This window comes from Felis catus, chromosome A2 (genome assembly GCF_018350175.1).
Source record: "Felis catus isolate Fca126 chromosome A2, F.catus_Fca126_mat1.0, whole genome shotgun sequence".
Taxonomy (NCBI): Eukaryota; Metazoa; Chordata; class Mammalia; order Carnivora; family Felidae; genus Felis; species Felis catus.
Window position 1 is genome coordinate 135717169 of NC_058369.1, and position 14020 is coordinate 135731188.

The following is a 14020-nucleotide window of genomic DNA, read 5'->3' on the forward strand; positions in this document are numbered from 1 at the left end:
TATCAAAATTCATCCATATTGTAGTATGTGTCAGTACATCATCCCTTTTTATCTCTGAATTATATTCTAGTTGTAGGAATATACATTTATCCTTTCGGCAGATGATATTTGGATTATTTCTACTTTTTTTGCCTGTTATAAAAAAGGCTTCTATGAACATTTGTGTACAATTTTTTGCATAGGCACACATTTTCATTTCTCCTGGGCATATACCAGCAAGTGGAATTGGTAGATCATATGGTCACTTTATGTTTCATGGTCTGAGGACCTTTCAGACTGTTTTTTCAAAGTGCCTGCATCATTTACATCTCCACTGCAGGGTATGAAGGTTCTAATTTTCCCAATCCTTTTCAACACTTATTAATACCTGTCTTTTTTATTATTGCCTTCCTAGTGGGTGTGAGGCGGTATCTCATTGTGGTTTTGATTTACGTTTCCCCAGTGGCGAATAAGGTTGGGAATTCTTTCATTTGCTTTTGGGTGTTTTTGTATCTTTTTTTGGAGAAATGTCTATTCAGATCCTATGCCTCTGACTAAATTGGGTTATCTTTTTATTATTGAGTTATAAGAGTCCCTAACTATTTTGGATAAAACTTTTATCAGATAATATGATTTGCAAATTTTTTCTCCCATTCTTTGGGTTTCCCACTTTCTTGACAGTATCTTTTGAAGCATAAGTGTTTAATTTTAATTTCAATTGTTTTAAACCTTATTTATTTTGAGAGAGACAGAGACGGCACGAGTGAAGGAGGAGCAGGGAGAGAGGGAAAGAGAGAATCCCAAGCAGGCCCCATTCTGTTACTGCAGAGCCCAATGTGGGGCTTGAACCCATGAACCATGAGATCATGACCTGAACCAAAACCAAGAGTCAGACACTTAACCAATTGAGCCACCCAGGCACCCCAAACTCTTTAATTTTTATGATGTCCACTTTGTTGTTTTCTACTGTTGTTTGTGCTTTTGCTGTTATAGCTGAGTGTAAGCTGTTTTTTTTTTTCCTTTTTAAATTGGTCCTAATATGGCACATTTGATACAAGTGTAAGCTTTGGTATCACAGTCTTATTTTGCAATTCTAACTCTTCTTTAGGCAAATTATTTAAACTCCCTCAGCCTCAGTTACTCATCTATAAGAGGGAGATAATTCTAGGATTTCTCTCTTGCACTTTTGTAAGGATCAGATAAAATAACATATGTGAAATATCTAGCATTTTGCAGGTCTCTGGTAAAACTCTATTAATGTTAGCTATTACTATAATTATAATCCCAATAATAATAACCTCTAGTGCTCTGAAATTTAAACTGAAGCCAATTTACATCAAGAAGCATATAATAAGGTGCATTTGTAATGTTTTATAGACAACAATGAATTTGGCCCCCATGAAAACCAGGTAAAGTAGTTGTTATTTCTAGCAGCACCTGCAGCTGAGAGATCTAGAACATTTTCCAAGGTCATGTGACTGGGAAATGTTACAGACAGGGTTAAAGCCTACAGTTGTTTTTTCTTCTTGAAATCACTAATTCAGTTTTTTTTTTTCCAGTAATAGATTTGTAGTAGGAGTCAGGTGGCTGGAGCTTTGCAGTCTCCATGATGAAGTAGTACCTCAGACAACCATATCAGGAGGAAAAAAGTAATTTTATGGAAAATTAATACTGATAGTGAGCATTGTGTGAGAATCATGGAGTTAGAACACATTTGACTAGAAAGTGAATGTTAGATAGCCGTAACAAGTAATGAATTACAACTGTGTGTACCTTCTTTAATTAAAAACAACTTCCTCCTTATTTCCAAAGTTATACATGCTCATAGTTAAATATTGGATAATACAGAAAAGCAAAAAAAATTTTTTTTTCCACACATTTCCTTAATATGCATATATTCCTAATACACTTGTATTTAGAAGTGTTTATCAAATGGGAAGATTTTCTATTTAATGTTTGGATTCATTAGGCATGAAGTTAAATTAATTTACATTAGGATGCTTTTATGGCTATAAATTATGGACTTCAGGAAGATTCTTTGGAATTGGCTCATGGTCTTTTGTTAAGCAGCAATTAATTATCTTTCCAGATTGTCTGAAATTCATGGACTGCATTTACTTTGCTGTTCACTCATCTAGAGAAAGTAAAAGAACTTCTACAGTTTTCCTGGTAAAATTAGACCCTTATGAGTAATTAACTCTCAAACACAAGAATGGCTATCTTTAGCAAAGCCATTTGTTCTTCCTAAAAGTGTTCAAGCTGACTCAAGTGGCTATTGCTTATAAATTTATCATTTTATGGATAAGCAGCAAAGACTGTTTACATGCTTGTGGAATCAGAGGACGAGGACTCACTGACCTGACCCTCACCCCAATGCTACAAATTTGGGGTACATTCTTGAAGACTGCAAGTTTTACATAGGACTTTTGAGAACCAGATACCATTACTTTCTCAAATGTTATTTTCACTAAAATTCACTGAGAAAAATACACCTATGAGATAACATGAAATCTAAGTTGATAAAACAACTGGACATTTGAAGTATTATTTGTATGACTTTTTTTTCCCCTTTAAATCCTTATAAAGGTGAGGATGACTTCAGGTCTCAAATCAATCCATACAATCATAGCCATTTATCCAAAAACAAAAACAACAAATAAACATAATAAGAAAAAACTATAAAGCAAAATGGTAGAGCTATGCTGCAGAAATTTGAGATTTATTATCACAATGTGTTCTTATGATTCCCCTTCTTTCCTTTGCCTGAACTTCAACATTTTCTTCAATTAGGACTATCCAAATTATTTGGGTGAGTTCCAACTCAATGTAAATAAGTTGAATGATGAAAAAGCCTCTGGTGTATTTAAATTCGTCTGCACAAAATAGTTTAGAGTCGTTTCTACTTAGTTCCTCAAGTATTATTTCATGCAAAAAGGAAAAACGCTATTAGTCCATGCAACCAGTGCTTGTTGAATTTTCTGTTGTATTTCACTTGGCCAGTTAAAGAAAATGTAAAGCTAAATACTGTGGAAGCATGATTGTTTTATAAAAACAAAATTATTTTGAACTGAAAAGGTTTGACACTTGACCTTCATCTTAAATTCTAGCACATGAAAATGTTAGATGTCTCTGTTGGATTAATAAAAGCCAAATGTCAAATGGAAAAATGATTATAAGCTTTAATTATGTGGTTTTCAGGGGGATAGGTTTTGTGAAAATCAAGGCTTTAATAATGACTATGATTGAAAAATTATTTTTGTTATAGAGAATTACAAGTCACTCTATACAAAACTTGGAAGTATTATCTTCATAAATGAAACTAAACACAATTTCTTCTGTGTATGTCTGTCTGTGTGTGTATATTTTTAAAAAATGAACGGCTAGCATCTTTCCTAATAAAATCTGAAGCATCTTATAGTTAAGTGACTAGAACAGTGTATCTGGGTACTAGACACTTCCCCCCCCCCCCCAAATCCCTTAAAAACTTTTAAGTTATAAAGAACTACCTACTTTAGGGATCTCTGTTACCCACTAAGTAGTGATTAGCTAGTTTCTGTTAGAAATAGCCAGAACTCTGGAAACCGTCACACTTTCTAAGTAGATCATTTTTTAAAGTCCATTGTCACTATATAGTGACTGGTTATGGATGGAGGAGGATAAGATTAATTAGAGATGAAAGGAAGAGATGGTGGGAACAAATTCGAAGAGGAGAAGGAACAGGATTTATTGCTGTTGGTTATTCTAGGCGCACTTGCTTTGCTTCCAGAACCACTTGGGGACGCATTGATTTCTAATGAAAGAAATATGGAAGTAGAAATCCTGACTGGGCATTCCTAGATTCCATCTAAGTATGTTTAACCTACTTAAGATTATTCAAAAGGAGTGGTGGCTGGAGTTTGCCGTAGCTAATATATCATAGACTGTCTATGTGTAGATATCTGGGGGAATTTTTTGTTTTGTTTTGCCTTTGTTTTTATATTTCTAAAATACAAAATAAGAGAACTTGTTGGGGCAGAAATTTCTTTCAATGTTATAGGTTTAAACTCACAGAATAAATTTTTTCTCTAGAGTAACTCTCGTGATTGCTAGGTAGCCTAAGGTCATTGAGTTTAGTTCTTATACTTCACTTTAAGCCAAGTTTCTATTTCAGGATACAAATATGGGTTTACTGTGGTAAGTTTATCAGGAAACATTAAATTTTATTAATAATTATGAATGGCTAACTTGAGTTTAAATACTACTGAATATATGTGGTTTGATGATGCTGGGCTATGGAACCCTGGATAATCAAACCTAGATATCAAGGTGTAATATCATATTAAAATGGGGACAGACTACACAGGAAGCTTTTATTCTTTTTTTTTTTTATTAATTTTATTTTTTTTAATTTACATCCAAATTAGCATATAGTTCAACAATGATTTCAGGAGTATATTCCTTAATGCCCCTTACCCATGTAGCACATTCTGCCCCCCACAACCCCTCCGGTAACCCTCTGTTTGTTCTCCATATTTAAGAGTCTCTTATGTTTTGTCCCCCTCCTTGTTTTTATATAATTTTTGCTTCTCTTACCTTATGTTCATCTGTTCTGTGTCTTAAAGTCCTCATATGAATGAAGTCATATGATATTTGTCTTTCTCTGACTAATTTCGCTTAGCATAATACCATCCAGTTCCATTCACATAGTTGCAAATGGCAAGATTTCATTCTTTTTGATTGCTGAGTAATACTCCATTGTGTATGTGTATGTATATACACACACACACACACACACACACACACACACACACACACACCACTTCTTCTTTATCCATTCATCCATTGATAGACATTTGGGCTCTTTCCATACTTTGGCTATAGTTGATAGTGCTGCAATAACAATTGGGGTGCATATGTTCCTTTGAAACAGCACACCTGTATCACTTGGATAAATACCTAGTAGTGCAATTGCTGGGTCGTAGGGTAGTTCTATTTTTAATTTTTTGAGGAACCTCCAGACTGTTTTCCAGAATGGCTACACCAGCTTGCATTCCCACCAACAATGCAATAGAGATCCTCTTTCTCCGCATCCTTGCCAACATCTGTTGTTGCCTGAATTGTTAATTTTAGCCACTCTGACAGGTGTAAGATATCTCATTGTGGTTTTGATTTGTATTTCCCTGATGAGTGATGTTGAGCATTTTCTCATGTGTCGGTTGGCCATCTGGATGTCTTCTTTGGAGAAGTGCCTATTCATGTCTTTTGCCCATTTCTTCACTGGATTATTGGCTTTTTGGATGTTGAGTCTGATAAGTTCTTTATAGATTTTGGATACTAACCCTTTATCTGATACGTCGTTTGCAAATATCTTCTCCCATTCCAGTGGCTGCCTTTTAGTTTTGCTGATTGTTTGCTTCACTGTGCAGAAGCTTTTTATTTTGATGAGGTCCCAGTAGTTCGTTTTTGCTTTTGCTTCCCTTGTCTCCAGAGACATGTTGAGTAAGAAGGTGCCACAGCCAAGATCAAAGAGGTCTTTGCCTGCTTTCTCCTGGAGGATTTTGATGGCTTCCTGTCTTACATTTACGTCTTTCATCCATTTTTAGTTTATTTTTGTGTATGGTGTAAGAAAGTGGTCCAGGTTCATTCTTCTGCATGTCGCTGTCCAGTTTTCCCAGCACCACTTGCTGAAGAGACTGTCTTTATTCCGTTGGACATTATTTCCTGCTTTGTCAAAGATTAGTTGGCCGTACGTTTGTGGGTCCATTTCTGGGTTCTCTATTCTGTTCCATTGACCTGCGTGTCTGTTCTTGTGCCAGTACCATACTGTTTTGATGATTGCAGCTTTGTAGTATAGTTTGAAGTCTGGGATTGTGATGCGTCCTGCTTTGGTTTTCTTTTTCAAGATTGCTTTGGCTATTCAGGGTCTTTTCTGGTTCCATGCAAATTTTAGCATTGTTTGTTGTAGCTCTGTGAAGAATGCTGGTGTTATTTTGATAGGGATTGCATTGAATATGTAGATTGGTTTGGGTAGTATCGATGTTTTAACAATATTTGTTCTTCCTATCCAGGAAGAAGGAATCTTTTTCTATTTTTTTGTGTCTTCTTCAATTTCTTTCATAAGCTTTATTTAGTTTTCAGTGTGTAGATTTTTCATCTCTTTGGTGAAATTTATTTGGTGAGATTTATTCCTAGGTATTTTATGCCTTTTGGTGCAATTGTAAGGAAGCTTTTTATAGAGGCAGCTCACAAAAGGTTACTTTAAAGTAAGCTGGAAACTCATTTATTAAAATAGTCATCAGGTCTTTGATATAGAGGTAGCTCACAAAAGGTTACCGAATACAATTTTTTTTAATGTTTATTTGTTTTTGAGAGAAACAGAGATAGAATGTGAGTGGGTTAGGGGCAGAGAGAGAGGGAGACACAGAATCTGAAGCAGGCTCCAGGCTCCGAGCTGTCAGCACAGAAGCCGATGCAGGGCTTGGACTCACGAGCTGTTAGATCATGACCTGAGCTGAAGTTGGACGCTCAACTGACTGAGCCACCCAGGCACCCACAAAAGGTTACTTTAAAGTAAGATGGAAACTCATTTATTAAAATAGTCATCAGGTCTTTGATATGGACCAAAAGATGTATGGTTTAAATTTTTTTAAAGAGAGATGAAAAGGTTTATTTTTTAAATTTCCTACAAATTCCTTATAATATTTGGAATTTACAGATAGTAAAATTCTGTTTATTTGTAAATTTAGTGTCATAATTTAATAATTTCAAACATATTGAACATGTAATTTTTATTGATAGATGGAATATATTTTCCTTTTTACTAAACTTTCTGTAGGCCCCTTCCTTTCTGTCCTCAATACCATTTCCCTTGTCCCAAGTCTTTCCACCATCTGGCAGTGATCTTCTGCCACTGGCCCTGCCTAGCTGTATGGGTTGTTAACTTTTTCAGGAAAGTTTTGTGCGGGTTGTTAAGTACCACTAGTATTAAAAATTAAATGATATAAACTTATAATTAAATTACAATAAAACAAAGGGAATAAAAACTCAAAAGTTGGGGCGTCTGGGTGGCTCAGTCGGTTCAGTGTTTGACTTCCGCTCAAGTCATGATCTCATGGTTTGTGGGTTTGAGTCTCGCACTGGGCTCTGTACAGACAGCTCAGAGCCTGGAGCCTGCGTCAGATTCTGTGTCTCCCTCTCTCTGCCTCTCTCCCACTCATGCTCTGTCTCTCTCTGTCTCTCAAAAATAAATAAACGTTGAAAAAAAACTAAAACAATATCAGATTCCAAGTCTATATTGGAGGCCAGATCACATGGATATTTACATTTGTCCCTTTTCTCTTTGTTTTAGTTGGACCAGACCAATTTTGAAGAAAGGGTACAGACAGCGCCTGGAACTGTCAGATATATATCAGATCCCTTCGGCTGATTCTGCTGACAATCTATCTGAAAAATTGGAAAGGTATGTTCATACACATTGACCACTAGTTGAAAAGAGAAATTAATACTATTAATTATTATTAATTATTAATATTAATACTCTAGAGAACAGAGGACCAATCTTTTAGATGTCTTAATTCTCAAATGGCATATTTACAATAGGAGCATCTTATTTTCTTGCTGAAGTCTTCACCAATCAAAAATTAAACAATGAAGGGTTTAAAAACTAACCATATTCCTGATAAATGACTTTTCCTGAGAAATAATTCTGAGACATTATCTGTCTTTAAAGAACATTAAGTAGATTTTGTGAAGACTGAAGTAATATCTATGAAGCAAATTGTGTCTATTTGCCTCCCAAATATTAATATGTGAATAAAAGTGTACATACTTGGAAATCTTAAGGTTATGGCTATTGGATATCAAAGAAATGTAAAAATTTCATATTAAAATTTTTTTAGTGTTTATTTATTTTTGAGAGAGACAGAGATAGAATATGAGTGGGTTAGGGGCAGAGAGAGAGGGAGACACAGAATCTGAAGCAGGTTCCAGGCTCTGAGCTGGCAGCATAGAGCCCAATGTGGGGCTTGAACTCATGAGCCGTGAGATCATGACCTGAGCCAACGTCAGACGCTTAACTGGCTGAGCCACCCAGGAGCCCCCCAAATTTCATAGTTTTGAGTACATATTGAATGCTAGGTATAGTATCTCCTCTCAGCTCTTGGAGGAAAACGTCATTATCTCTATCTTGCAGGGAGCAAATTGAGGCTCAGAGAGATGCTGGAATTTTCCAGCTAATGAGTTGACAGAGCCAAGATTCTAATGCAGGTCTGTGCTTATAGCCTCCCCAGGATCAGTGCTTCCCATAGAAAAGTTCTCAGAGTTCCCTGTTCTAAGAGTATTAGAATCCTTTGGATTACCAGCAACAGAAACCCAATTAACTAACTTAAGTAAATATAGAGAAATTGTTGGCTTGTGTATCCTACCTGTGTGAAGGGACCTAGGTAGAGAACTGGCATTAGAGACTCAGTGGAACCAGAGACTCAAGGGCCACTTGGTGGCATTTACTTGTGCTGGTTTTATTCTCTCAGACCAGATTCCTCCATGCAGTGGGTCCTTAGAACTCTTTGCTCATGTCTTTACAAACCACGGAGAAAAGAGTCCTTTCTCCTTGGCCAAATGTGAAAAATCCTAGAGACCCTAGACCTTAGACCAAAGGAAAAAAAGAAAGAAAAGAAAAAAGAAAAAGTAGCTAGTAAATTATTGCCTCAAAAAAGTTGAGACTCATAATTTGTTTACCTTACTTTCACTAAACTCATTTCCCTATAAAAAATATTTTCAAAGCAAAGTAAGATATTCAGCCTTATTTTTTCTTGATTTTATTCAAAGAATTAGGTTAGTGAGAATAATAGATTCATATTTCCAAGATGAAGGACCAATTCCTGTTATTGAGCACTTAGTGTGTATAAGTGCCATGAAAGCAAGGATATTTTTGTTGGCTGGTTGGTTTGGTTTATTTATGATGTATCCCCAAGTGCCTAGACTAGGGCTTGGCATATAGCACATGCTCAATAAACAATTGCTGAATGAATGGGAATTGAATGTGCAATGACCAACATTATATGAAAACCTGTAACACTGTTGCAGAGATAAAATGTGTAAACACAATACAGTGTAGGTGTACCAGCAAGTTCACAATAAAGCAGTAGATATTGAATATCTTAGTTCTGAATAGATGCTAAGGGAAAGATGAATCAAGGAAGGGCTAGGTTAACAAAAATCTGTGTACTCCAGTTCTATTTTCATTTATGGCCAAATAGAGGACACCTGAATTTGTAGGATTATCTGACCTAAGATTGTTCTTCCTGTTTTTATTGTATCCCCCACATCAATTCAATTAAAAATATAACTATTTTATGGGGCGCCTGGGTGGCGCAGTTGGTTAAGCGTCCGACTTCAGCCAGGTCACGATCTTGCGGTCCGTGAGTTCGAGCCCCGCGTCAGGCTCTGGGCTGATGGCTCAGAGCCTGGAGCCTGTTTCCGATTCTGTGTCTCCCTCTCTCTCTGCCCCTCCCCCGTTCATGCTCTGTCTCTCTCTGTCTCAAAAATAAATAAACATTAAAAAAAAATAAAAAAAAAATAACTATTTTTTTTCAATTCAATAACTCTGTGCCAGCATAAGTCCATAAATTCTTTCTTTTATCTTTATTTTGTATCTCTTTTCACCATATTTATTTCTTTTTTTGAAAAATAAAATTGTTATTTAGAATTTATTGAAACATTTTGGAAGAGTGATATATCATTCATCTGTAGTACTTTGTACCTCTGCACCCTTGGAAAGTGACCTGGACTCACATTTCATAACTTCCTTGTGACAAAGGTCCTTAGGTGGTTACCACATAGTTGAGGCACACTGGCCCATCTGACTCAGTTTGTGGCTGTGGCATTGAACCCTCTATATCACTCCTATGTGCAAACTGCACACCCATTCCATGAGAAGCTACAAACTTGATAAGCATAGAGCTTCTTCCTTCATGATTTAACTCTCAGTGTTTGAAATTCTTACTGGGTCTGTTGTGGTGCTACTGAAACCACACTACCTCCTCTCCCTGCTAACTCCTCTCGAGCTATAAAATGTTCAAATCCCAGCCATTAAAATAAATTATCCCACCTTGCCTTTCCTTCAGGTTGCTACTCCATTCTTTTTCCCTTCTTCTTCTCCTCCTCCTCCTCCTCCTCCTCCTCCTCCTCCTCCTCCTCCTTCTTTTTCCACAGCTAACATTTCTCTGCTCTCCTGGTCTCTCCACTTCTTCACCTTTCCTTTTCATCTCATCTTTCTGAAATATGGTTTCCACATCTACCATGGTGCCAAAATGACATCAATCAGGGTCACCAGAGGTCTCTTAATGTCAAATAAAATGGCATCTTCCGACATGACTTCATGCTGACCTCTTCTTCCCACCTTGAAACCATTTCTCTGGTCTGTGTACCACCTTTCTTTCCTGACTTTCTCATCTGACCCATTCTTCCTTTGGAAGAGAGGCTGGGGGCACCTGGGTGAATTGGTTAAGCGTCCAACTTTGACTCAGGCCATGATCTCACGATTCGTGAGTTCCAGCCCCATGTCAGGCTCTGTGGTGACACTTGGAGCCTAGAGCCCGCTTTGGATTCTGTGTCTCCCTCACTACCCTCCCCCTGCCCCCACCGCTTTTGTTCTGTCTCTCTCTCAAAAATAAATAAAAATTAAAAATACAAAATAAAATTTAAAAATTTAGCTTCTTACCCTGTTGTGAGTCACTGAATGATATGGACAAGAGGCAGGCCCTGCATGTGAGTGAAAGAGTAGATAGATGGGATAGGGCGATTAGGCCTTGTTGGTAGTAAGCTTCTTGGGGGAGCCAGTGTCCATGCACAGACTGCCAGGTTTGCCCTCAAATTTTAGTTGTGTGGTCTTCCTTTGGAGTAACTTAAAACCAGCTCTGGTAATGATAGAAGAATAGTAATGGAAAGAGCTCTTAATGAAATGCAAACCCTTTGTCTGGTTCTTGCCTGTGAAACTTTTCATCTCTGTACAGTTTAATAATGAATATCAGGGTAACCTTCAGAGATATATTTTAACAACTTGGGAAGAGAAAGAGGGCCTTCATTAACAGAAGTGGCAATAATGTAAATATAATCCACAGATGAACTTACAGTTTTTAAAAGAAAACATTTCTTTGATACCACCGTCTTTCAGACTATGTGGTTTCTATTCCTACCAGAAAATATAGAATTTGATTCTGTTCTAATTTTCTAAAGACTTTTACTCTAATAAATGACTTTAGTAGTTGAAAACGATGTTTGACAAGATTTGTTTCAGAGCCCTATATTTAAAAACAGAGTCATTCAGACAGGCTTTTCTAATGTTAAATAACAGAAAAATTCACCTGAATTTTTATATTGTTGTTTTTTTGACAGTTAAATTTTGTAAAATCTACTACAGTTCCTAAACAAGTAAAGATCAAAAGGCAAAGAGGAAAAAAAGTTACATTTTTATTTATTTTTCACTCTGTCCCAAGCATAGTAATGTATATTCCTAAGAGTCATACTTTACTAATCCATTTCTTGGCACTGCTTTAAGAAGCCAAAACTTTCTGGGCTTGCCTCTTGTCCATCACATCTGGCCTTGTCATGAAGTCAACTCTTTGAAAATTGATACATAGTGAAGCATCAAATTCTGCCAAACATCTGATGAGTGTTAGTGTTGGAAAGTCTCCACAAGGTTGTTTTTTTTTGTTTTGTTTTTTGTTTTTTTGTCTCTTTAGTCACTTGTGTTAATCTCCTTGGATGTCTTTGTGAGAATAAAACTATGTTAAGGGAAATAAAACAACTCAAATATTTGTACATGCAACTTATTGGTCCCACTTTTTATTCTTTTGCAGAGAATGGGACAGAGAACTGGCATCAAAGAAAAACCCCAAACTCATTAATGCCCTTCGGCGATGCTTTTTCGGGAGATTTATGTTCTATGGACTCTTATTATATTTAGGGGTAAGGATCTCATTTGTAAATTCATTATAGATAATAAGTATATTCATTTTAATGATTTTATTAATCTAAAGTAATTATATTCATTTTATGACTAGGGTAATCTGGTGTTCAGATAAGAGGACTAATTCAACTCTAAATACAAAGAAACCACTAAAACTCTAGTAGAGACAAGTAAAAATGCATTAAGATGTCCTGAAACACAGGTGGCAACCTAAAATAGGTTCAGCATTAAAAAAATTTAAAAAAAAAGGTGGGGGGAGGGGCGCCTGGGTGGCTCAGTCAGTTAAGTGTCTGACCATGTCTGAAATCATGATCTTGCTGTTTGTGAGTTTGAGCCCCGCATCGGGCTCTGTGCTGACAGCTCAGAGCCTGGAGCCTGCTTTGGATTCTGTGTCTCCCTCTTTTTCTGCCCCTCTCCCACTCTCTCTCTTTCTCAAAAATAAATAAACATTGAAAAAATAAAAAAATAAAAAACTGGGGATTGAAGATGGTGGCATAGGAGGATGCTGGGCCCACCTCGTCCCGCTCATGGCTTAGATTCCACCCACATCTGCCTAAATAATCCAGAAAACCACCAGAAGACTAGCAGAACGGACTCTCTGGAGCCAAGCATAGACAAGAGGCCCACGAAAGAGGGTAGGAAGGGCGGAGAGGCGGTGTGTGCTACACAGACTGGCAGGAGGGAGCTGGGACGGTGAAGGGGCAGCCCGCATGGCAAGACAGAGCCCCCAAGTCTGGCTTGCAAAAGCCGAGGGACTGGACTCCATGAGTTCTGACAGCCAGTGGGACTTAACATCTGGGATGTTAAAAGTCAACAGCTCTGCTCTTGGAGAGTGGGGAGGGTGAGAGGACACCGGGAGGGAGAGTTGCTGAGCCCCGGAAGACAGAGCTCAACTTGGTGGGGAACAAAGGTGCTGGCAAGCACCATATCCCTCTCCCATCCCCCAGCTGAAATCCCAAAGGGAACCAGTTCCCTGTCACTGAACTTGCTTGCACTGCACAAACACCCAACCCTTCTGTGGATCCATCGCTCCGGGTGCTGCAGGGCCCCTCCTGCAGGGGACCACCAACAGCAAAGGGAGCTAAGCCTGCCCCTCCCACTCCTGTGCACCTTGCGGATCCACCCTGGCTAATACACCAGATCCCATCCAAGCAGCATCACAAGCCAGGCAGTGTGCAAGTAGCCCAGACAGGGGCCACACCACTCCACAGTGAGTCCTGCTGCTGGGAGAGGGGAAGATAAGTTACACACCAGTCTATGGCCCCAGCGGTGGGCTGGGGGCAGACATCAGGTCTGATTTCAGCCCTGCCCAACAACACAAGTTACTCTGGAAAGCACAGGGGAAGTGCCCTGTAGTTTGGAGCCACTGCAGGGACTACCCAAAATGACGAAATGGAAGAATTCTCTTCAAAAGAAACTCCAGTAAGTAGCGATAGCTACTTAAATCAAAAACGATTTAAGCAATATAACAAAACAAGAATTTAGAATAATAGTCATAAACTTAATCACTGGGCTTGAAAAAAATATAGTGGACAGCAGAGAATCTATTGCTACAGAGATCAAGGGACTAAGAAATAGTCATGAGGAGCTAAAAAATGCTATAAATGAGGTGCAAAATAAAATGGAGGCGACCACAGCTCGGATTGAAGAGGCAGAGGAGAGTATAGGTGAATTAGAAGATAAAATGATGGAAAAAGAGGAAGCTGAGAAAAAGATAAAAAAAAATTCAGGAGTATGAGGGGAGAATTAGAGAACTAAGCGATGCAATCAAATGGAACCATATTTGTATCAGGAATTCCAGAAGAGGAAGAGAGAGAGAAAGGGGCTAAAGGTGTATTTGAACAAATCATACTTGAGAACTTCCCTGATCTGGGGAAGGAAAAGGCATTGAAATCCAAGAGGCACAGAGAACTCCCTTCAGATGCAACTTGAATGGATCTTCTGCACGACTTATCATAGTGAAACTGACAAAATACAAGGATAAAGAGAAAATTCTTAAAGCAGCTAGGGGTAAACATGTTCTAACTTACAAAGGGAGACCAGTAAGAGTAGTGGCAGACTTATCTACTGAAACTTGGCAGGCCAGAAAGGAAT

General features: G+C 37.9%; 1 protein-coding gene across 3 annotated transcripts in view; it reads left to right on the top strand.

The window, feature by feature from the left end:
* Window positions 1-14020, top strand: part of CFTR (CF transmembrane conductance regulator) — a 187469-nt gene that overhangs the window by 20602 nt on the left and 152847 nt on the right. For 2 of the 3 annotated variants that reach the window (NM_001048009.1, XR_006587667.1), the window contains 2 exon segments: window positions 7307-7417; window positions 11817-11925. In NM_001048009.1, coding sequence (NP_001041474.1) covers window positions 7307-7417; window positions 11817-11925 — 220 coding nt within the window. 3 annotated transcript variants of the gene reach the window in all.